The 25,387-nt window shown below is 45.1% G+C and overlaps 1 protein-coding gene across 1 annotated transcript; it reads right to left on the bottom strand.

Moving 5' to 3' along the window:
- Positions 1 to 52: 52 nt before the first annotated feature.
- On the bottom strand, positions 53 to 25,358 carry KCTD19 (potassium channel tetramerization domain containing 19). The gene is made up of 16 exons (XM_065919340.1): positions 25,338 to 25,358; positions 22,966 to 23,262; positions 12,971 to 13,121; positions 11,801 to 11,992; positions 10,440 to 10,571; positions 8,388 to 8,598; positions 7,074 to 7,234; positions 5,657 to 5,760; positions 5,026 to 5,168; positions 4,744 to 4,827; positions 4,365 to 4,479; positions 3,352 to 3,979; positions 1,838 to 2,029; positions 1,511 to 1,665; positions 1,066 to 1,167; positions 53 to 166 (listed from the first exon to the last, which is right to left on the bottom strand). Exons 1-16 carry the CDS (start codon positions 25,356 to 25,358, stop codon positions 53 to 55), a joined length of 2,802 nt encoding a protein of 933 aa, XP_065775412.1.
- Positions 25,359 to 25,387: the final 29 nt, after the last annotated feature.

The following is a 25,387-nucleotide window of genomic DNA, read 5'->3' on the forward strand; positions in this document are numbered from 1 at the left end:
GGGATGGGTGGGATGTGGGGGCAGCATATCTCCCCAAGCATGGCTGGGCACCTTAGCTATCTTGTAAGTACTTGCTCAGGACAGAGTAAGAGACAGACCTTGACAGGCCCCTCTGGATGAGCAGGTCCACACAGCGGCCATATTTCCTGGCGAAAGGCAACGTGAGCTGGAAGGAAAGGCTGGTCTTATTCCTAGCTGGCTCCTACTCTAGCTTTGTGAGGGCCTCCTATCTGGGTGGGGGCAGGGTCGGGGCAAAGCCAGTTGGTGCTGTTGACCTCAGTTCTGCCTAAAGGCATCTCACAGACCTGGGGCTCAGAGTGGCTGCCAGGGCACAGAATGAAATGAACAGAGAATCAAAAGTGCATGTTCTCTGTCATTGGTTTTCCACTTTCTAGTCATAGATGCTGACTTCATTTCCAGTCAACAGACTAGGCAGAGGCTAGTAACTTGGCACTATTATGTTTATGGTGAAAGGTGTTATAATAATGTACTTGATTACAGAAATAGCAGATTCATGAAAAATTAGCCAAATCTTTTTCACCTCCAACATTCAAATAAAAATTTGAATCCTAAAATTATTTTAAGGACTCAAAAAACCTGAGTCATTCCTTTGCCCTTATTGAAGAATTTTCTTTGTAAAAACTGCTTTATAGCAGCTTAAGTAGAAAAGGAATGTATAATACAAAAGTATTGATATCATGTTTGAGTAGGTGATGTTGGTATCTATAACTCACTGAAAGCATGTGAGTGCCAATAGTTTCTCTGATTTCAGCACCCCAAAACAAGCTCATATGATGTGCATCCCTGGTCAGGGTTGTTAGTGATGAAGGCTAATTTGGTAAACATTGGAGAAGACTACAAAAAGTAGTGACCCAAATACTGCTTTTTGACCACTCTGGACAGGTTAATTTCAGCCATTGTTCCTCCCTGGGACCAGGGACTAGAGTTCTAGTTCCCTATCTTCACCTTCTGGGCAGCACTGGCTTGACCCTCATGCAGCAAGACAGTGTCCATCTGAGGCATCCAGAGGGTTGCCATTTCCTGTGGGGTGCAGGTGGCCCTCACCTCGACCCAGCTGTACAGGCGTTCCTGGGTGTGCCGGTCATCCTTGAATCCAGTGATGGCCAGCAAATCCACCACAAACTGCTTGGGGCTTATGTGCAGGGTCTGCCAGAAGAGCCCACAGTCAGGCAGGGCTGGAGGCCACAGCCTGAAACACATTTGCTCCCAGTCCCTTAGAGTGGGACGCAGAGCAGGGGCTTCTCTGGACCTGCAGAAGCCGCAGAGGTCAAGGGGTACCGTCACTTCAAACTGCCTTTTGGCCATGGCTCGGCCCGGGTGCTGCTGTCCTGTCCCCCAGTCCCTACCCTTCTTGCCACCCTTCTGCCCCTCACTTCTTCCCCTAGCTGCTCCCCCAATCCCATTTTGGCTGCTCCCTCGTCTTGCACTATTGTTGTGGAGGTGAGGGGACAGTGGAGAAGGAACAGGGCCTGGGGTCAATCACACGTACCCACAGCTGGTTGACCAGGGAGACCACCTTGGCTGTAATGGCTTTGGGGTCATTTTGCCGGATGGAATCCAGAATGATGTCAGTCAGGAAGCAGTGACATTTCTGTGCGTAAAACATCTCTTCCCAGGACAGAGAGAAACTCAGGAAAGTCACCTCTGTGGAGGAGAGAGGGGGTGTGGCCACATCTGTCACGGTGAGGGCCTCAGAGCCAGCCTTGGTTAGGGGGAGAAGTGCAGGGCTTCCAGGGAGACCCTATCCCTGAAATACCTGGCTGGGGACTCAGGCATCTGCCCATGGACAGGGCCAGGCCCGGCTCCAGAGCCTCACCTCGGGGCTGGGGGCTGGCTGGGGGTGGCGTGCGCCTGAGGTGGTCCATGTGCGTTGTGTAGATGATGCTGTCCTCAAAGAACATGCACGAGCCATCACTGCCCACCACGGGGGGGTGGGTCACCTTGAGGATGACCCCTGTGTTGTCCCCCTCACTGGCCTCAGGCAGGGACAACTCAGGGGCAGGACTTTCTGTGAAAACAACATGGGGCGAGGTCTCTCCTTAAGCTCCATCAGAGCCCAAGCAGGGAGGAGACCTCTGGCAACAGACCAGTGCAGTCAGTCACCAGCTCTCTCCTCCAGCTTCTCAGAAGCAGGAGCCTGGGCTGGCAGGGCCATGTTCTAACTCTCCTCTCTTCATTGCCCTGGAATCTCTGCAACACACATCCTCAATTTCAGAACTCCAAGGAACTTTGCAAATCATCTGTTGAACTAGGCTAGTAGTAAATAGAGCTGATCACAACCCAGCAGGGGACTGGAAATCTTTGTAAAATTATGAGATGAGCTTTTGTGGTGGCGGGGGCAGGGGGGTTGCTCATGCATGTCTACTCTGAAGAACATGCTTGATAGACCAACTGGGGGCCCACAGGCAGGGCCCAGGAAGACCCCTCCAGGCATGACACAAGCCATTGAAAGAGAAAATGACAGAGTACTATAGGAAGGGCTTTGAGAGAGCAGAGGAAACAGTCCGTAATAGCAGTTTTCAGCCCACTTCCCTGGGCTGCTCCTCACTTCACCACACATTCCTCTCTGTTCAGCCTGGTCCCCATATACCCTCCTGTCTCCTGGACTTCTCCCCTTGGACGCCCATCAGTGCCTCATACACACTGTGTCCTCTTCCCCAAGCCCTACTCCTCTCCTTCCTACCTCAGTGACTGTCTACCCCCTTGCAGTCACCCAAATCAGAAACCTGTCCCCTCCTTGGCCCGATCCTTTCCTGTTTCCTCCAACTGCCTCACCTGTTCACCTAGGATGGTCTTGGCACTTCTAACATATACCTCCTGCTACTGCATTTCCTCTGCCCCTGGAACAAACTTTATAAATGCATACCTGATTGGGCTTGCTCCCTTGTATAGAATGCTTCAGTGGCTGGTGCTCCACTTAGGATCGGAACAAAGTACCAGGGCCTGAACTTGACCCACAAGACCTGTCCTGATTCCTAATGTCTTCAGCCTTATCTTTTATCACTTTCTGAAGACTGGTCTCCAGCTGCTAGACCCGTGACTTAGGTTTCTACAAGCACCCAAGACTTCTCCTTTCCTCCGCTGACTCCTCAGCCCCAAACCCTTCTTTGTGCTCCTATTGCTTTATAGGTCCTTCCTTTCATATGCCTCATGTGGCTTCTCAAACCCCCAGGCCATGCCAGCGTGCCTGTCATTTCTGGGTCTTTGGCTTGGCAGTAGTGAATGCGCGGTTCTAGTCTCCTTTAATCACTAACTCACTCTGTGGTCTTGACCAAGGTTTGCCTTCTCTGTTGTAAATGGGACTTAGATCAAGGATGGGACAGGACTCACCTCTCTCCTTTGACCTCTGCTTGCCCCAGTCCTTCAGGGTGACAGCACTTTTCATGGGGAAGTATGGATTAAAGTTTGGCTCTGGCCCCTTGTCTTTGGTTCCAGCTCCAGCCCCTGCCTGTGGGCCTGGGTCCTTCTCTGAGGCTGTGGAATGGCCTTTCCAGGAAGCTGAGGTGCTGGGCTGGGAAACAGCCTCACTTCCTGAGGAGTGCTGCAGGGTGGCTTCCTCCAAGGAGCTGCTCCGGGGGGCTGGCTGTGGCTGGAATTCCCACTGTTTGCAGTTGACCATGTCCCACTCCCTTACCAGGGAGATAAGTTTTTGCATGGGGGTGACAGGAGGGTCTTTGGTTTCAGATTTCTGTGTGAGGTTGACAGTGGTACACTTCTTCTTGGGAGGACTCTCAGGGTGGCCCCCCCAGTGTCTAGGGTTGGCACATAGGCCAGGATAGTGTGAGTATGTGCTGGGATTACCTGCCCTCTTGGCACCTCGGCATAAGGACATCTGGATTGTCCGGGAGTACTGTTCAGCCTCCTCTATCTGGCTGGACCTGGCCAGGGTCCCCTTGGCCTTGTTCCACAGAGTTCGGTCACTGCAGTCTTGGAACTCCATCGGCATGCAAGCCGTGGTCTGGGGAGAGGGCACAGCAGCTCTGTGCATGTGGTACTCCCACACTGAAGCCTTACCCAAGATCTGATAAGCTGGGTTTCTTAAGACTTCACTTGCTTACCGAGAACAATTTCGTCCCCCACATGGGTCTAACATTTGAGATCTGCTCAGTTGGAGTGGGGTTGGTAACCAGCCCAGGGACCTCTCACACACCAAAGGGGCATATCAGCATGCCAGGCCTCATGTGGCCAGCACTTACTTGTGTTCAGAGACCAGTCACTGTGCCAGAGCCATGTAGGCCTATCTCTTTCATTTTGCCATGCTCCCCAGTAGCAGGATCTGCCCCCTGAGCCCTGTGCTGGTGCCCTTTCAGGACACCACCAAACCAGAGGAGGCTGGAACTTACTTCTTTGGTGTCTCTGCTGAACTCCCCCAGTGACCCTGGCCCTTCTGTTACCACATGCAGCCTTCTGATGGGAAAAGCTTCTTCACTTTCAGATTCTTTCTCCTGGATCCATGACCTGCAGATTCCAAGAGGGTTTGGTTAGTGAGCAGAAGCTTCCACTAGTCCATTGATCAGGTGTGCCCTTTGGCCGAGAGTTCACTCAGGAAGGAGGGGCCTTAAAGAGTTTCACTTAGGTCCCTGCCCAGTCCTGGGCCTGCCCCACCCCCTTAACCCTAAGGAGAACAGGTCCTACTGGGAGGTGGGACTTAGGACAGGATTCCCAAGAGGCATATAAAGGTTCAAACTTTAGATCATGGTGTCAAGGAAATGGATTCCTTACTTGTATGCCTCACATTGGACAAGTGCTTCTGAGAGAGATGGGATGTGGTATTCCTCCACCTCCTGGCAAAGGAGGGGCCATTCCCTGTGAATGATAAGAAGAAGTCACACCGGGCATCTGGCGTGGGAATGTGGATGGGGTTGTTGGCCTACAGAGCAGCTGCTCTGAACAGCAGTTCACATGTTGGAAATAACATAATCTCCTCCATCAAGGCTGCAAACTCAAATTTTCTCCTTGCAGAGGGATAAGAGTTTCATCATATAATTTCCTTCCTGCACTCACTTGAATTCAGATGGTAAAAATAGTTTTCCAAGCCTCAGGAAGTTGAGAATGTGTCGAAACATTTGGCCATCCCCGTGGATCAGCAGGGTCTGTCCGTATGTTATCCAGTACACTCTCTGAGGGTTGGACAACAGTTCTGGATACTGCAAAGGGTTGGACATCAGACTCTGTTAGTCAGTTAGTTAGTTAGTCTGTTAGTCTGTTAGTTAAAGGGCTATGTCCTCATTAAGGAGTAGGTTAGTCTTCGTTTTCGCACCCATTCCAGAGCAGAGGCTTTGGGATTTCTATCTCCGTCTTGTTGGCCACAAGGAGACACATAAGGAGGAGCAGAGCATCCAGGGAGAAGCATATCATCTCTGCTCAAAGTATTGCTGGCTCCTCAACCACTCTCTTGAGCCATTGGGGACCTCACCCTAAGTCCTGCCTTGGTCCAGGCCCCTCCCTACCCAGACTCCTGAAGGCTTTCCCAGACTGCTGCTCATACAGTAAGGGCACTCTGGACCTAGGAGTAGGGGGAAAAATCCTTGATCTAAGCAGGTGCTGGAGGCTGAGTGAAGGTCAGTGACAGGTTCCAAAGCATCTCAGCCACTGAAGCCGCAAGGAGAGGAGGGCAGCCTCAGACCAGCAGTACCTTCAGCAGGGTCTGCAGGGTGGTTGCATACCAGTGGCTTCCAACATAAACTTTGATGATCTGTTGGGAGGAATACACAGTGATTTCTGCTGTCCACTCCTCATCTAAGGAAACCAATGAGAGAGAACATGTCACATGGCCAGAAGGACATTAGGTAGGGCATTTGGTCAATAAGGTATCACATGTTAAGACTCAGTATCTTCATCAGTCATATTCTGTTGCCTACTCTGAGAAGCAGAAATCCCTAACACCAGCCCTCTCTGCTCCTCAGGCCTTTCCTGTGGCTTACCATAGAGTTTCCTGGGTGGTGAGATGGATTTACAACAGTAGCTTGGAGGGCCAGCTGGTGATTCTGAGTTGGGGGAGGGCCACCAACCCCAAGGGCACTGCTGTACTACCCCTGGCCCACCTCTCCCAAGAAAGCTTGACTAATGTTCCTTTCTACCTATATTGCTAAGCCCTTCAGTTTCTGACTGGGTATGTCCTGGGTGTGTAATTTTCCACATGGCCACTCAGACTGGAGCTAGGAGTCCCTCTGTATATTTGAGCTTATGGTTTGGCAGATATCACAGACCTAACCTCTCATCAAATCATTACAGAGACCAAGCCTTGCGATAGGCTTTATTCTGGAAAGGGGAATTTATGACCCTTTTCCTGGGGATGACTAGATTTAGACTTTGGTATTTTAGAATCAGTTTTCTTTCTTTTTTTTTTTTTTTTGAGAATCAGTTTCTAGTGAACTTTGTCATGAATGAAGGGTATATAAACAGATGATATAACCAAGAGGTATATCATTAGACTATGAACCCTATGAAAATAAGAGACTGGGTCTGTTTTGCTCTCTTCTATACTCCTAGTGTTATCTGATGTCCTGGTATATGGTAGGTGCTCCAATAAATATTGTTTCTGAATGATAGTAATATAGCATAAATTGATATAAAACTTTTTGTTAGTAAACAGTTATAGGCAGCTGGTGAAACAACATTGGCTTTAGACTCAGATTTAAATCCCAGCTTGACCACAATCTCATCATATGAGCAGGTTCCCTCCCTGAGCCTCCATGTCCTCTGTTAAATGAACCCAGGTACCATTCTTCTCTGGATGGCTGTGAAGACCCAAGGGGCACAGTGTCAGCTCCCAGGGCCAGAGCGGGCCTGCCCTTGGGGACCCATGCAGCCCCCACTGGGCCCATCTGCGCCGCTCAGCCTATACTGCTTGAGGCTACTTGTGGGTTTGGTGTGGGGTGGGGGTCACCTAACATGAAAGTTTCCTTTTAGGCAAAAGCCACAAATGTTAGTCTGGCTTTCCTTTCCTGTTCCATCTATAGTTCCTGGCTCTGGCCAGCTTTATCTTTCCTCTCCTATCCGCTAGACCCTCCTCTGATGCTGCATCCAAACTGAGAAGCTTCTTTATTTACTGAGCACATCCATGGATGCCAGAGTCCTTGGCTCCAGATGAGTCTTGAGAGCCACTTTCATTGGCTCATATGTGATGTCCCTCTTGTCCAGGAAGGCACAGAGCTCGTACACCTCAGAAATGGTCTCAGTCAGGGGCAGACGGCAAGTCCCCAGCCAGTTCCTGCCAAGACAAAAGACCTGTCACAGAGTGCTTCAGCACTACACCCCAGGGGAGTCCAGCCTGTCAACTTTCCATATCTAGAATGTCTTGCCGTAAACACTGACTCAGACCTGTGGCCACTAATGTCATTTCCTTAACTGGTTTCTGTTGATGTCTCATAGTGGGTAAATTTGGACACACAGATTCATCCTTTTGGGGCTGAGATTGACCTGTTTCAGCAAAGCTCTCTAAATCAACTAGTTGCAAGCCTCCAGGCCCTGTCTTGGATTCCAGAATCCAGGCCAGGGCCTAGCCACTCTATTTCCGCCCCAAGATATCTCAGCCACCTTGTGGCAGCCTGTCATGGTTTGGGAGATAACTGATACCTTCCATGCCCAGGAAAGAAGCCAGGGACCTGAATATCAACCCCACCACCTCTAAAGGCACTTGTCTTTTCCCTCTGTGGCCTGTGACCTCAGGGGTGGGACATCTCTTGGAGAGATGGATGGGGGTGGGTCACAAAGGCCCCACCCTTGGGGTAAGACAGTGTTTGAGGTTGGCCGACCCTCTCCACAGGTGCTCAGGAAAAGTCACTTCTATCTTTAGTTTTGGTACCAGTGTATTTTGTGAGCCAAAGAGAGTTCTATTCAGAACCTGTTTACCCTTCTATAAAACAGGATTAGAATCCATGCCCAGCACTAGTAGGAACAATCTTAGCTCATTCCCCAGGGCATAGGCCAGGTATCACTTCCTTCAAGAAGCCTATTGTGCCTTGCTCTTGGGGGGGGGGCAGGGTGCTCACCCCTGGTTCTGGACTTTCTATGTGTCCTTGGGGAGGACTTTTGTAGGAGGGGGAATATGGCAGGGGAAATATCCAGCACCCTGAGTGTTGTGGCTGTGGCCTGGCCACCTTGGACCTAGCACAAGGCTAGAACCAGTGATGGATTGCAGAGGATGAAAATATTAAACAGTTTGAGACCTTTGAACCTTAGGAACCTTACACCTTGGCACCAGCCCTCTCCTCTGAGGCCCAGATTTGGTGGTACTGATGCAGATGGTGGGAGTGGCTAAAATGATGGGTTTGTCCTGTATTTCCCCAGGGCCCCAGGGTGGTTCTAGAGAAAGGTAAAGCGCAGCCTGAGTGGGATGAAGCATTCTCTGAGGAGGGCCTTACTTAACGTGCTGGAAGAGAACCCCGTTCCCGGTGATGTACAGCCTACTCCCATCCAGAGTGCTCTCGATGCGGAGTTGTCCCAGTGCGGAGTCTGGGTACTTGACAAGCAGACCCAGGGCCATCATGTACAGTGGCTTCATGGACTCTAGGCCTGCTGAACGGCCCCCCTTGCCAGGGCTTGGAGGAAGACAGGAGGTCCGGGAACAGCCACCTGTGCCGGAGAGAAAGAGGTGACTCCTAGGGTGCTCATGGTCAAAACTGTATTGGAAGCGTTGGGTCTTGCTTCCAACTGCTGTCTTGAATCAGTACTGAAGAGGCTTAGTGGGAGCTTATTTCCTTGCACAACCACATCTGAATCTGCTGAACATCAGTATAGTTTTTATATTCAGCCTGCTTGAGGTCAAAACTATCTGTTGGGAGGTGAGGTGGGTGTGGGAGAAGGATTAATTTGCTGTATCACTAACACTTGAATTTCAGAACAACAGCCATCTGGCCCAGTCTCAGCAGGAATTTCCCTTAGTTCTAAGCTCTGCTGTATTTATCCATGGGTAAAGAACGACAGCCATAGCAGAGACCCTGATATCGTTACAGGGTCCTGAGACTCACAGTCCCTACCACGCCTGGGCAGAATTTTCCCAAGACACACTGTCTAGTGTTACTTTTAGGTTGGGTGTTCGTGTTCCTGGCTCACTGTTCTCCTGCAATGGCCATAATGCTCAGTCTACACGAGACTGTCCCAGTGGCACCTGTGGGCCAGCGGCAAGCTGCCAGGTGATTGTTGTGGGTTGTCTCCAACCCTGCAGGAGGAGTGGTATTCTCCTCCTATCACAGATGAGGAAACTATGTCCTGAGAGCATAGTCAGTTACTAAGTACCTTGCCCCAAACAGCAAAGCTAGGTGGGCCAGGGCTGGGGTTTGAGGGTGACTCTATTTTCAAGACTACCAGGGCTGTTTCCCTTACTTATGGTCCTTTATGAAAGGCGAAAAAACAGGCTTTGTGTTTGGGGGCTGCTGATGGCTTACAGAGCCCGTCCAGCAGCATGCCTCTCTTCCAGCTTCACATAACTCCTGAGCATCAGGCCCCACTCTGCTTAGCTCTCTGACCTCTGTTCTCTGAGGAACAGAAGCCCTGGGGGAGAGGTTTGAACTCATACCCTCTTAAGTGGGTTGGGGATCCTAAGAGGCTCCTGAGACCTGCTGCAGGATGCTACTACCCCCAAATAGGATAGGACTCCAGTTGCCTGAGGAGAAGTCTGGAAGAACTGGGCCTCAAAGCAGGGAAGATCTGATTCCCACAGAATAAATATCTGGCAACATGCAGGCCAAACTTCACATATGTAAGAGTTCTATGCATTCTCAGAATGCCTGCTGAGGCCATGAGGTAGTTGACTCCTGCAATATATACAGTAGCTTCCATAGACATGCAAGGTTTGGAAATGAGATGGTGAAAGGCTAATAAAAAAAAATGTGAGGGGGGAAAAAATGTGAGGAACAAATTAGCATGAGATTGGACTGGGAGCCTGAAGGCCTGGACTGGACCAGGGTCAGAAAGTGGCAGGAGCAGGCAGAAACAGGCACAGCAGCCAGGGGTTCGAAGTAGGAAGGACAAGGGAATTTGGGGGTGGGTGGGATAACTGAAGTAGTATGGGGAATTTGCCCAAGAATTTCCCATGCCCTCCAGCTGTGCCCGGAAGAAGAAGGATGGGAGTGGCAGGTGGGGGTTAATTACTAGTTCCCAAGTGTTTGATTTGTCCAAAAGGAGGGCAGACCTCCCCTGACCTTGGGAAACCTGCCCTCAGGCCCAGCCTCCCTCCCTAGCTAGGCTGGGCTGATCTACCTACATTTCTGTGGGAAGACTGAACAGACAGAGGGCATTCCAGGTTTCAGGCTGAAATTTCTCGTCTCAGATTCTAAGTCAATCAGAATACCCGCTTCTGTCACCGCCAACCAAAGTGGCTGGTGGGAGGGAATATGTTTGTTTTGACTTTTCTGTTCAAAGCCCAGACTGCCTGAGCATGTCAAGGGGAGGGCACATTTCCCCTGGGGACATACCCATGTTCATTCGGTACAACCTCACAGCTTCACTGAGCTCAGGGATTTCCAGAATTTCTACTTCTGCTTCAAGCACATCTATGTTGGAGAAATTATCTGGTAGCAAAATCTTCTGTGAGCGGAGAAAATTCACTTGAAAAGCAAGGGGAAACAAAATGGGTTAAGGAGGTTATTTCTGATCTAATTGTAGGTCCAGGTTTTGGCAGGTTTTTGATGCTGCAGCTTATCCTAGGCTCTCCTTGTTCTGAAACAATTTCTGAACATACCTGGTTAGATTAGCTTTCAGTCTATGGTTTTCAAGGTGAAAAATCCCAAATTACTTTATTTTTCTGTGTTTGAGTCCGTGGGTGTGACTTCCCATGGCCTGGCCTCAGGCTTCCAAGCCAGGCAGGCTCTCCTGGTGAGCACATTGGCCCTGAGACTTACCCTATGAGTCCTGACCCGAGAGCAGGTCATTCCAAAAGAGGGAGTTGTCTTGTCGCTTAGAGAGGAAGGGCCTGGGCGAACCTGGACTGGCAGGTGGCACTTGCAGTTTGTCCCTGCCTGGACTGCAGTGTGGGAGGCAGAGATGGAGCCAATGCTACTGTCCTGTGTGAATCAACTTTGAGATTCAGAAGCATATTATAGACAACTTCCCAGGTGACTATGAATAGGAAAGGCTGGGGTTCCAGGCATTTGGGCCCCAGTACCATTTGGCTGTTTCCTTCCCTGTTCATCTAGGCAGCAGCAGCATCTAAAGTCAGTTCAGTTCACACCTCACCAGAGCCTGTCCTGGGCAGTGCAGAACAGAGGCTCTCTTCTGTCCAGGGTTGAAAATTTTATCCCTCTTTAGGCCACTAGCTCAAGCAGACAATTCTGCAGTGATTTTGGGGAAACTTTCACCATCCCCTCTTCTTCCCTTTTATCCTGAGTTTAGTGCAGATGAGAGCAGGAAGGGACTATCCTTTGAAACAACTCTATTTCCTCATTTTATGGCAAGAGAAACTGAGGTCTACAGCCTAGATGGATACATAAAAGCAGAGAAATAAGAGTAGTTTGGAGTTCTGCTCAGGGTCTTGCCCTTCACATCAACTCTTGTGGCCCCTGATACCACTGCAGGTGGTTTCCAGTGCCCCTTTACAACCCAGGCCCTTCCAAAATGAACAGGGAATAACATAGCCCCGAGGTTAGTGGCAGCCTAATGTTGGGAATCCATCTGCCTCCAGGAAGGCTCTGTCATGCTTCCACCAGCTCTGCTCAGGGAAGGTCTCGAGGCCCTAAGCCCCAAGCTGGGCCTCCAAGGGGTGTGGGGTCAGGAGGGGTGAATGGGCCCTATCCGCCCACCCCTGCACACCTCCCCTCCCCCGTGATAAACCAATCACCAATGAAGCGGAACTCGCTGCACTCGCACTCGATCAGGGCCATGGTCTCAGCCAGCCACAGCAGGTTGTCTTCAGTCACCAGGCTTGGATGCTTGGCCACTAGGTCTAGGGGCAGGAAGCAGTAGTGCACTTCCTCTTCTGTGTCTAACAGTGGTGTATCCATGAGTCCCAAAGGTGCCTTATCATGTAGGCCTGGAGGAAAATGTGCAGAAGGGCATCACCAACTTCCAGAGGTCAGGGCTCTCAGAGGTAGGGGCACTCACTGACCCAGGGGGCCCAGAGGAAGCTGGAGAGATCATCCCAGAGATGGTCCCTGCCAGATGCCTCCTCCTCCTCACTCCTTTCAGTATAACCCTAGGTTTGGCAAGGGTGTGGTGGGGAACAGGGCAAGAGAAATCTATCTATTCTACAGTGAAGGGCAGTGAGACATGTGAAATTTTGGCTCATATACTTATCATTAAATCCATACTGGTTTCCAGCTGGGGAGACATTATTTGCAGGATTCACGGAATGAAAGAGAGCCAAGGTAACCAGAACTTAGGAAGGCATAGGGGAGGGAAATGGCCAAAATGAAGTTAGGATAGTAAGAAAGGGCCTGGGGTGGGCTATGGTGAGAAGTTTAGTTTTTTAAGTAATAAAATGGAAAAATAATTTTGAACAATTCATACTGGTTACCCATTTATTTCTTTCTAATTGATCAAACCAACTATAGATAAAATAAATGACCCACAGATAAAATAGATCCTTTTAACTCTCCCCAAAGCTCTAAACCCATCAATAATCATGAATGTCTATTCTTGTGTCTCAAATAGGTCAGTCTATACTACAAGGCACCCACCAAGCAGTGATCATTTGGAGACATTCCTTGTGTGGTGGTTAGAGGTGACTTGATGATAGAGTTCCCTGACCACTAGGACAGGGTGGAGAGCAGCCTAGCCTTGCCCAGGTGAAACCAGTATTCAGAGGAATGAACATGGAGAAGGATGCTTAGTTCCAGTGGGTAAGCAACCATGGAGAGGGCATGTGGCAGGTACAAAATCAAAGGAGATGACAGGAAGGCAGAGAAATCATTTAGAACTAGCTCAGAAATCAGGGCACTCTCCACTTCTGTTAGAGTGAGGAGAAAGGAAGCCGATCTGGGCTTCAGAAAAGGTCAGCCTGTGGTGATACCTGTGAAGGCTGGGCTTTTTATAGGAAATTCTGAGGGTTTGCTGATACACTTCCATGTTCGCCAGTAGTTCAGAGATGCTCTCTCGGCAACAGGTATGTCTGCAGGCCTCACACGTAGATGGTGTTTCCCTTCCTTTAAATTATCTAGAGTCTGTTAGATAAAGAAGGTTATTGCTTTGAAAATTTTAAACCAAGTAAATATCTACCAATTCTGGGGTAAAATACTAGGATTTGGTATAGTGTTTTGAAATAAATTGAGTCACTCACTCAATTTAGGTAAAAATTTAAGTCTATAAGATGATATGCTGTTACTCAAAATATTGATGAATATTTCCTTTATGATTTTGAAGCAGTTTTTTCTCCTTTATAATTTTGAGTGATAAAAATTTCTTATACAACTTTAAGAGTAATTTATAGTTAATCATTAAAAAGTAGTTCTCTAAAGGCACCACATGACCAGTTTTATTCTCTAAGAGCCTCATAATGAATAGAACACCTCAGATCCAGTGTGAAGCTAATTAAAGAACCCACTTACTACACAGTTCAGTTCAGTTCAGTCGCTCAGTCATGTCTGACTCTTTGCGACCCCATGAATCGCAGCATGCCAGGCCTCCCTGTCCATCACCAGCTCCCAAAGTTTACTCAAACTCATGCCCATCCAGTCGGTGATGCCATCTCATCCTCTGTCGTCCGCTTCTCCTCCTGCCCCCAATCCTTCCCAGCATCAGGGTCTTTTTCAACGAGTCAACTCTTCGCATGAGGTGGCCAAAGTACTGGAGTTTCAGCTTCAGCATCAGTCCTTTCAATGAACACCCAGGACTGATCTCCTTTAGGATGGACTGGTTGGATCTCCTTGCAGTCCAAGGGACTCTCAAGAGTCTTCTCCAACACCACAGTTCAAAAGCATCAGTTCTTCAGTGCTCAGCTTTCTTTATAGTCCAACTCTCACATCCATACATGACCACTGGAAAAACCATAGCCTTGAACAGACGGACCTTTGTTGGCAAAGTAATGTCTCTGCTTTTTCAAATATGCTATCTAGGTTGGTCATAACTCTCCTTCCAAGGAGTGTCTTTAATTTCATGACTGCAGTCACCATCTGCAGTGATTTTGGAGCCCCAAAAAATGAAGTCTGACACTGTTTCTACTGTCTCCCCATCTATTTCCCATGAGGTGATGGGACCAGATGCCATGATCTTAGTTTTTTGAATGTTAAGCTTCAAGCCAACTTTTTCACTCTCCTCTTTCCAAAGAATAGCTTACTACACAGGTGCTCTCCAAAAGCTGCCCAAGGAATTCTGAGCTTTGAGAAGAGCCCTCTGGTGGCCATGGCTGTAAACTGCACCCCCATAACTGCTTAAGACCTGCAAAAGAAGGGGACCACAGTGGGGAATCTTCCCCACTTTGAGTGGCTGGTGGATTTGTTGAAGGACTGGATAATGGTGGGGTCACGGGGAGTGCTTTCCTGGAGGCAATGAACAATGGAAGAGAAAAGTGCACATGTGAAATAGCAGAAGAGAGTCTGTCATTCATTCATTTGAGAAATGGTTGCCTGCTGTAGCTGAGACCCGGCTCCATTTCCTGCTACTTCCACTAATGTAAAGTGTGAGCAGTATCATTTCCTCCAAGAAGTGTTTGACAAATCTAAAACAGGGAAAAAAAACCCAAACAAGTAAATCTACAAGGATTGCAATTCTTGCCAGTCAAGAACATGCTGCATGCATTAGACCCAGGAGCATCAACTAGGTTTTTTCCTAAACTCTCTCAGCCAATCCTTGCTCTGATTTCTAGAAATATAAGGCCTTCCACTCATGGGAAGCCATTTGGCTGCTCTAAGAATCCATGGAACCCCTAACCCCTTTACTCTGCTTTATTATTCTCAGTAACACCTACTTGTTTATTTACTGTCTGCCAGTCTCCCTGAATATATATAACCTTCAAGACCATAAGGACCCTGTCTGTTTTGTTCTCCACTGCATTTACAGCAACCACAGTAGTGTTTGTGGGATCTCAATGTATTTTTGTGGAATGAATGAATGAGTGAAGAGCACTTCAGAGAGCTTATGCTTTCAGTTGCCCCTTGGCTTTGCTGACTAAAGTTGCCAGTGTGTGTGGCTGGTCTTCCATGGACTTTAATTCCCCTTTTTTCTGCCTGAATACTATTCCTAGTACTTTTCCTCTTCATATGTTATGACCCATAAATTATTAGAGGGAGGATTTCTTTAGGGAAATACAGACCCGAATTCAAATGGCTAACTGCTAGCACAAGGATAATTAATGTTGCTTTTGGCTCAGATTATAGTGAAAACATGTCAATCAGAAGTAACATAAGACTGATGGCATGGGGGCGAGTGTGTGTATGCACAGTTGCCAAAAGATGGCTGACAAATGCCCTGCTGGCAGAGCCCTGGGACTTAACCGAGCTTTTCCAAAACAGCAGCAGTGCTCAGAGAAGCCTTATGCTCTGATGTGGGCTGTTGGAAGGAATGTGATGGTAAGAGAGGCTGGAGGAGCTTGCAAATCTCCAACTGCTTTGTAAAGACAAGAAGGGACAGCACCACTTGGGAGCTCAGAGGAGCAAGACTGGTTGAACAAAAGGATGCACAGAATAGATGCTATCAGCCAAACAAGCCAAATAAGACACACCCATCAGCCTCTCTAACCTGCCCCTCCACTGCTGGCTCCAGCTTCCCACCCTGAAGTAGATTCAGCCTTCACACATCATCTTGGATACAGCATTCAGTGTTCTGTCAGCACATATTTATTAAACACCTGCTATAGGCCCAGTACTGTGATGCTGGAAATGTAAACATGAAAAGAATACAAGCTAGTGAGGGAGGAAGACATATGAATATATGATCCCAACAGAATTAGCACTGATCTGAGAGCAGAGGCAAAACTACCTGGAAATGTCAGGCTAGTCTTCCTGTGGGCCTCATTTAGGCTAATTCTTGAAGTGTTCTAGAAAGAGGGAACAGCAAGTGAAAAGGTGTTGAGAGGAAGCATTTAGGGTGCTCAGTGACATGACTGGACATTAAGAGGTGGACGTGTGTGTATGTGTGTGTTTGAGCATGTGTGCAGGCATGCATGTAGATTTATCTATGTGTTGGGACATGAGCCAGGACAAACATATGGGCTGTCCTGTGAGGAACCCTGATGCCATGTTGAAGCATTTATACTTGAGCTGTCCATTTACCCACATCCACAGATGGGCTACACTGTTGGGGTAAGTATCTGCTGTTTATGAAATCTTCCTTTACAAGATTACAGTGGTAATCTGTCTCATATCATAAGAAATTGGAAATGTGAGACTTGTCAATGGTCTTTTTTCTTAAAATCATCATTTGTGTGATCAACATAAAAACTCTAGCTCCCTTGAGCACAAGGGTTGCAGGCCTATTTGGTTTGGTTGCCGGTAGCAGAACACTCCAGAGAAGGCAATGGCAACCCACTCCAATACTCTTGCCTGGCAAATCCCATGGATGGAGGAGCCTTGTAGGCTGCAGTCCATGGGGTCGCTAAGAGTTGGACACGACTGAGTGACTTCACTTTCACTTTTCACTTTCATGCGTTGGAGAAGGAAATGGCAACCCACTCCAGTGTTCTTGCCTGGAGAATCCCAGGGACGGGGGAGCCTGGTGGGCTGCCATCTACGGGGTCGCACAGAGTCAGACACGACAAGCGACTTAGCAGCAGCAGCAGAACACTCACAGGTGGAACAATCTAAGTTTCCAAACTTACAAGTCCTCAGAAGGAGGCATGAAAAGGGAAATACAATTAGCATGTACTGTCAACATACTAAGTACTTGGTGGACTTCAGGCAGGCAAGAAAAAGGGAATCAACAGTCTGCCATGAACCTTGAAGCCTTGTGACTTATCCTGAAGAAAAATTTCACACTCTGCAGTAGCAGCTGTGACTCCCAACCAAGCTGATAGTATGTGTGAAGTTTGGAGCAGCTTACATTTACACAAAGGGACTTCCTGAATTACAGAGAAAATTCTAGGAAGCACTGTGGCATTAATGTACAGACTTGTAATGACTAGTTTATGCTCCCCCTGTAAACAAGATACAACATTCCTAACCATCCAGGCTTGAGGATTTACATACCAACCTTGAGGACTCCAAATTTATGTCTCTAGACCTGACTGCTTCCTTGAATTCCAGATCTATACATCTGGCTGCCTGTCCCCATCACCATCCAGATTTTTAATGAGCACCATTTTCTTGCCTCTCAATACATTCAAATCCAAACTCCTGATTTTTCCCTCTGAGCCTGTACCTCAGAACCCTGAAATTTGACTTTCATATAATTTTTATGTGTCACAAATATTTTTCTTTTGATTTTTTTCAACCATCTAAAAATGTAAAAGCAATTCTTAGTTCATAAGTTGTACAAAAATGGTAATGGGCTGAATTTGGTCTATGATGTAGTTTGCTGACTCCTAATGTTAGGCCGGAAGTTAATGATTTTTTATAGCTCTATTGAAATGTTTCATATTATTTCTAATGTGAATAAATTTCATATTATATGGGCTTTCCAGGTGGTGTTAGTCATAAAGAATCTGCCTGCCAATACAGGAGTGTAATGTGAATAAATTTCATATTATATATATAAATGAAAAAATTTACTCACCTAAATTATACAATTCAGTAATTTTTAGCATATTCACAGAATTGTGCAACCATCACCACAATCTATTTTAATATCATAAAAAGAAACCCTATGCTCATTTAAGAGTCCATTGCCCATTTTTGCTGATTCTATCCTTCTTACCCTGTACCTTGGCCTTAGGCAACTACTGATCTACTTTCTGTCTCTGTAACTTTGCCTATTTCTGCACATTTTATATAAATGGAATCATACAATATATGGTCTTTTGCATCTGATTCTTTCACTTTGCATAACGTTTCAAAGTTCATTTTCATTGTTACATGTATCAGTACTTCATTCCTTTTATTGACAAATAATATTTCATTGTATAAATATACCATTTTGTTTGTCTATTCATCAGCTGATGAACATACAGGTTGTTTTCACTTTTTGGCTTTTATGAATAAGTCTGCTATGAACATTTGTCTACAAGTGTCCGTGTGGACATTCTGTAGGTTTTAATTTGGGTATATACCTAGGAGTGGAACTGCTGGGTCATATGGTAACACCATGTTTAACTTTTTGAGGAACTGCCAGACTGCTTGCCAAAGAGGCTGTACAAATTTACATTCCTATCAGCAGTGTATGAGGGTTCTAATTTCACCCTATCTTTGCCAACACCTGTTATTGTCTTTTTGATGAGAGGCATCCTAGTGAGTATGAAGTGGTAACTTAATCGTGGTTTTGATTTGCATTTCCTTGATGGCTAGTGATATTGAGCACCTTTTCATGTGCTTATTGCCCATTTGTATATCTTCTTTGGAGAAATGTCTATTCAAATACTTTTAAAATTTATTTATTTTGGCTGCCCTGGATCTTTGTAGCTGAGTGCAGACTTTTTTTAGTTGTGGTGAGCAGGGGCTACTCTTTAGTTGTGGTGAGTAGTGTGCAGGCTTCTCATTGTGGTGGTTATGCTTACTGGCAGAGTACATGCTCTAGGCACTCAGGCTTCAGTAGTTGCAACATGTGGGCTCATTAGTTGTCATTCATGGGCTCTCGAGCTTGGGCTCAGTAGTTGTGGCAGATGGGCCCACTTGCTCTGTGGCATGTGGAATCATCCTGGACCAGGGATCAAATCTGTGTCCCCTGCATTGGAGGGTGGACTCTCAACCCTCCAATGGACTTTTACTGAACCAGCAGGGAAATCCCCTTTGCTCATTTTAAATTTGATTGTCTTTTTGTTGTTTAGTTGTAAGAGTTCTTTATATATTTTGGATACATGTCCCTTATCAGATATGTGATTTGCAAATATTTCGTTCCATTCTGTGTGTTGTCTTTTCACTTTCTCAATGGTGTCCTTTGAGGCACAAAATTTTAGAATGTTGATGAAATTCAAAATTCATTTAATGCTTTTGTTTCTCATCTTTCTGACATTGTACCTGACAACCATGTTTAACCCAAGGTATAATGATCTTTTAAGATTTTAAATTTGATAATTTTATTTCTTTCTTTAAACATCTCCAAAAGCTACCTATAACATTTAGAATAGATCCTGTATAGTCGCCAATACAACTCTGCAAGATCTGATCTGTAACATCCTCTGACCTCATCTACTTTTGACATCTCTTTGCTCCCCACCACCACACTGTGTGGCATGTGGGATCTTTGTTTCCTGACAAGGGGTTGAATCTTCGTCCCCTGCAGTGGAAGCGTGGAGTCTTAACCACTGGACCACCAGGCAAGTCCTGGCATCTCCCTGCTTCCCACTGCACCTGACAATGGCCGCTGAGTCTGCCTCTTCCAAGCCATTCTAACCTCAGGGCATTTGTGTTTGTTGTTCTTATACCTCAAAGATTTTTCCTAGACATCTCCATATTTTATCCCTTTTGCATTCAGTCTTCTGTTCAAATATTGCCTTCAATAAATCCAGCCCTGACCACTCTTTCTAAAGGAGTAGCTGACCTCAGTCACTTGCTATCTCCTTATGACATACTACACAACTGTATATTAAAAAGCAGATTAGATATAAATGCTTTATTCTTTCAACATATTCCAGTACTATAAAGGTAGTGACTGATAGAATAAATAAAAGCTACACATGAAAAAAAGAAAATCAGAGACTTCCTTGGTAGTCCAGGGGTTAAGACTCTGCCCTTTCAATACAGGGAGTGTGGTTCAATCCCTGGTTGGGGAACTAAGATTCCACATGCCATGCAATGTGGCCAAGAAATAAACAAAGAACAAGTGAATCAAAAAAAAATTTTTTTAAGAGAAAATCATATAAACACATTCTGAAGCCCCAAGAAGTTCTAGAATACAGAAATGTCCTCCTCTTTCACTATTACACAGGAAACACTGCTCTATTCTTCATAGCACACACCTCTGTCTGACCTTGTATGACTATATAGTTCATTCTGTATCTCCAGTACTTGGCCTGTGATTAGTGCTCTATATACATGTTAATGTTACACTTAGAATCAAGACAATAATAGGTATTGAGTGTGTCCTTTGAAGGCCAAAGCTATAGGCCAGAAGGAGATAGGATGGGCAGGTAGATGGCAAGGAGGAATGGGAGAGATAAAGGGTAGGGATGTGAGGGAATGAGGGAAGGGTAGAGACAGAGCAGGACTGTGAGCTCAACCACCTGTCCTCTAGAGGCTTCCCATCTCATTCTATTAGTTGGTTCCTGTATGGTTTTTCAACAAAACTTACTATATTATAGATAATCCTGAGTAGGATATGCCACATGTTGAGATCATGGGAACTTTAGTTAGTGGAAGGCAAAGTCCCGTTTTTATTGTTAGGGGCTAAATCTGAAGGACTCTACGGTGAGCAGCACTAAGAGGTTAGAACAATTTAGAATAGTGTTGTCCAATATGTGGCTATTGAGTACTTGAAATGTGATAGCCTGAATCTGAGATGTGCAGTAAGTGTAAAATACACATCAGATTTTGAAGACTTGGTACAGGAAAAGAAAGTAAAATATATTAGTTTAAAAATACTGATTACATGGAATTCCCTGGTGGTCCAGTGATTAAGAACCTGCCTGCCAATGCAGGGGATACAGGTTCAACCTCTGGTCTGGGATGATTCCACATGGGCAGAGTAACTAAGCCCATGCCCCACAACTTCTGAAGCCTGAGTGTCCTAGAGCCTGTGCTCCATAGAGCCCATGCTCCACAACAAGAGAAGTTACCACAATGAGAAGACCATGCACCACAGATAGAGTAACCCCCATTCACTACAACTAGAGAAAGCCCGTGTGCAGCAATGAAGACACAGAACAGCCAAAAAAAATGAATTAAAAATAAATACTTTATAAAAAAGAAAATATCGATTATATATCAAAATGAAAACATTTTAAAATATTGGGTTAAATAAAATATATTGTTAATTTCACTTGCTATTTTTTTAATGTAGCTACTAGAAAAACTAAGTTACACATATGGCACAAATGTGTAACACAAATGTGGTTAACATATTTTTATTGGATCATCCTATAATCCCATAGGAATAATGTCTGATACCTAGAAAGTTTTCAGTAAATACTGCCTAAATGCATTAAAGTCGGCTCCCTGAGAAGGGTCTTTAGACAAAGAATTGGCAGACTCTGTTTTCTCCAAGCAAACTGTACATTTAGGCAAGAACCTGAGTACATGGCCAGGGCTTAACAGTGAGGAAAATGATGGAAATGTGTGAGGCTGTTGATTTGCTTGAGATTGCTGTCTTTTTCTCCAGCTGTATTTATACTCTGCTTCAGTGAATAAATACCACTTAAGCTGGGTTGGCCTAAATGTTTATTTCTTTGAGAGCACCATTTCTGAAACATAAGCACTTGTTTTATGGTCTGTTTTGGGAGGCAGATCCATATGATTCTTTTTTTTTTTTTTTTCATATGATTCTTCAAATACTGCTACTGCTCACACAACTTGCAACTTTGGAATTGGACCAATTCATTGGCTGCTGAGTTACCACCTCCCATTTAGAAATTGCTTCCCAAATATATTTTGTCTCAATTTGGGGAATAAGGACATCAAAGGAATTAAAGGGCTTGATAAATTGTATAATAGCCTTGTGCTCTTTAAAATAGTTCTTCAAAAAGTTGCATAGATCTCTTTGATTTTCTGCAATGAACAACTGACTCCCTCCTTTGTTCCATTAAATGGTGCTTGGGAATCCCTGACAGTTCAGTATAAGGACTCTCCATTTCCACTGCTAAGAGCCTGGGTTTGATCCCTGGTTGGGGAAGAAGTCATACGGTGCAGCCAAAAAAAAAAAAAAAAAGTCAACAGCTATCTTGACATTCCAGGTCCTTTAAGTGAATTTGAAGCACTTGTAAGCAATTCTAGTGCTCAGTTCCTGGGATAGTTGAAAAAATTTTTATTTCAGGTGGGTGACTTAAAAAAAAAAGAATATACAACAATTTGTACTGGAGTATGTGGATGTTGATTTCCAAATATATAATACCTTTTAAATATTAAATACTGATTTAGTAAAGTGTCCATAAAACATGCATTGTGAAATGTCTCTGATTCTATATGACTCAGATATGCAGGGACTACATCAGTTTTCCTCTTTGAGGTGTTGGGGAGGCATAGTTGGTAGCACACCGAGCTGCACTGTGGCTTGTTGAGCCAGTGCTTCTGAAGACAGAGTAAACAACACCCTGTCCAGACAGTGCGGTTAATATGGAGCAAGATCAATGGTCCTTCCCAGTTATAGTATTTAGCTCTTCCAGGTTAAAAAAAGTCATTGTTCAAAAACTAAAACTACTTAAGATTAACCATAGAAATGATTTCTGTAGTTGGGAGAAAAATTAGGAAAGAAGGTAATGTTCTCTGGTGATACTATAATGGTTTCAAAGTAAAGGTATTTAAAGCTCTTACACCAAGAAAAGAATAGTCTTGGAAAACAGAGAAGTGAAGACGAAGGAAAGATTCTGCAGTATGCAGGACTTTTGGCTTTGCTGTAAGTGAACACTGTGTACCTAACAGGCACAATGAGAAGTAATGTTGTCTGACACATCTTTCAGATTTTAAATCTCAGACACAGTGCATGTAGCAAATCCTATAATTTCTACTGTTTTCACCTTTCAAAATTCAACAACAAAAATAAGGAGAAGCTTAAATTAGGATTTCCAAGAGTTAAGAATACCCTCTCGGGGGATGGAAAGTTCTATCCGGGGGTCTGTGGTAACTGCTGGTATAGACAAGGCAGAGTTAGGATGAAATCCTTTATTCAGAACATGCATTTCTGAACTGTACTGTTTATTACTTTAACTCTCTCATCATACTTTCTCATTAGAGGATCATCTCAGCAACCAATATATAAAAGGACACAAATTTTTAGTGATGTAAAGCCTATATTATTGAGCACCACTCCTGGAAGATAAGCGTATCTTACCTGCAGCAAAGGCATCAGCTGTAAACCCAGTGCTTGCTCATAGAGCAAGTTCAGCTCTGCACAACTGGAGAAGGAGAGTTTGGAGGTGTAGAGGTAATAGTGCACATGTCTGAATGTGGAACCATCTCTGTCGATGAACAACCTTTGGTTTTCCGAAGAGGTCAGTGCTGAAGCCTCTTTCCATAGCAGGGAGTCTGGGAACTGAGCGAGTTTGCTTCTGGGAACCGAGAAATGCCAGCCACCCACATTGAAATGAAACAAATCCTCTGCTGACTCATGAGGCATACCAGGCTCCTCCTAAAGGGAAAATGAAGAGATCTATGCAATAAAATGAAATAAAAAGCACCCATATTGGAAAGGAAGAAGTAAAATTATCTCTATTTGTAGATGATGTGATCTTGCAATAGAAAATCCTGAGGAATTCACTAGGAAATTACTAGAAATAAGTTCAAGAAGGTTGAAGGGTGCAGATCAATATAAAAAATCAACTGTATCTTTATATGCTAGCAATGAACAATACAAAAATGAAATTAAGAAAACAATTCCACTCACAACAGTATAAAAATGAACAAAGTATTTAGGAATAAATTTAACAAAAGAAGTATAATACTTGTACTCTGAAAACCCCAAAACATTGTTGAAAGATAATTTAAAATACCTAAATAAATGGAAAATCTTTCCATGTTCATAGATCAGAAGACAATATTGTTATAGTAGCAATACTCTTGGAATTGATTCCTGTGAAACACAATCCCTATGAAAATTCCAACTGATTTTTTTCTTTTGCAAAAATTGACAAGCTGGTGTTAAAATTCATACCCTACTATTGGTCAACAGAGGAAGAATGATTTTCTCCTTGCCTGGGACAGCTCAACCAGTGAGACACTGTCACAACTCAGCCAATAAAAAGTCACTAAACTTCAAACTCCCAGGTCCCTCCAGTGTATTTTTTTTTTCTTAATTACAGCCCTTCCCAACTTCCCCTTCTCCTCTACAAAAGTTTCCTCTCTTCCACTTTACCAGACTTGCATGTGGTTCACCATAATTGCATGTCCTGAGTTGCAGTTCTTTACTGTTCCCCAATAAACCTGTTTTACTGGTTAAAAACAAAACCTAATTGTTTCAGGTTAACAAATTCTAGGTAAAAATTATGCATGCTGAAGTGATTGGGGTGCAATGTACCAATATTTCTAATTTATTTTTAAATTTATCAAAAGATAAGATGAATGGATAGAGGATGAGTGATTAAACAACTACAGCGAAATGTTCATTGTAGGATCTAGGTGGTGGCTATATAGTTTCACTGTAAAATTCTTTCAAACTTTCTAAATGTTTCAAAATCTGCATTAAAATGCTGGGAGGTGGGGGAGATTGTTAAAATAAGGTGGTTGCTCAAGGGAGGAAAAGTCCACTTCTCCAGCAAAAACCTGCCATCTCCAATTTTGACATCTGGGTAAAGAAAATAAATGCATGCAATGAAGAAGGGAGTGAGGTTCTTTTCTCTCCTAAGAAGCCTGGTTTAAATGTTCAGATATAAAGAACAATTATACATGTCATGTTTGAGGCCAGAAGAATTAAAGAGGACATGAAGAGAAGGATTACAAATTGTAAAATGGTGACAATACTCTCAGAAGCAGAGGTGGAAAAACCAACCTAATAAGCTAATCTAAACTTTTAAGTCATGGCCTTTCTAAACATGGCTAAGGCTGAATATGACAAGCTGAGAGTAAGGACCCCACTTAGACCAGAAAGCATAAATATGCACACAAACACGATTTTGCTTTCTATTCTCTTTAAAGGTGATGAGCTGGCCCTACAGGGGCTTGTAGTTCTTGAAAAACAAAAGGCTTCTTGTCAGATTGACTGCAGGAAACAGAGTAGCCTGTAGTCATCACTACTCCGTCCGGAAGAGTGTCTCTCTCTTTCCCACACTGATCCCTCACCCCTAAAGAAAATCAATCAGTTGATCCCGCTTCCAAATCAATTTCTAGAACTAGAACTACCTCATGATCTACAGACAGGACCTCAACTCCTCAGAGCCAGGCTTTCGTATCTGGAGCTTCCCACCATGCCTCAGAGAGCTGCCCTCCAACCCAATCTTTCAGATCCCCCACCCGCCATTACGTTCACCCACCAGGCCACCGCCTTGCCTCAAAGTCAACGTTCCCCAAGAACTGAGATTGAAGACCTTTACCCCGTCCGAGGCACAGCCTCACCTTTCAGACCTGGAGTCCCACACCCCATCCTCAGAGTTATAACACTTCAATCGTCAAAGCAGGCACATTCTTCTGACTCCTCAGAACTAGCCCCCAGATCCTTCAAAGCTGGGGCTATATTCGCCCTGTGTCCCAGAGTCAGGTCCCTAGCCCTACAGCCCTAATCCTCGACCACATCGCACCCATTCGCTGTTTTAGTGCTTTTG

This window comes from Muntiacus reevesi, chromosome 2 (assembly GCF_963930625.1).
Source record: "Muntiacus reevesi chromosome 2, mMunRee1.1, whole genome shotgun sequence".
Taxonomy (NCBI): domain Eukaryota; kingdom Metazoa; phylum Chordata; class Mammalia; order Artiodactyla; family Cervidae; genus Muntiacus; species Muntiacus reevesi.

Bases quoted from the DNA above. Each gene is read 5' to 3' on its own strand.
- KCTD19 (XM_065919340.1), bottom strand. From the start codon at position 25,358: ATGTGGTCGAGGATTAGGGCT. The intron at 23,263-25,337 runs GTAGGGCTAGGG...TTTTCCCTTTAG, and splicing joins TGTGGTCGAGGATTAGGGCT to GAGGAGCCTGGTATGCCTCA. The intron at 1,666-1,837 runs GTGAGGCTCTGG...TCTCCTCCACAG, and splicing joins AGCCAGCCCCCAGCCCCGAG to AGGTGACTTTCCTGAGTTTC.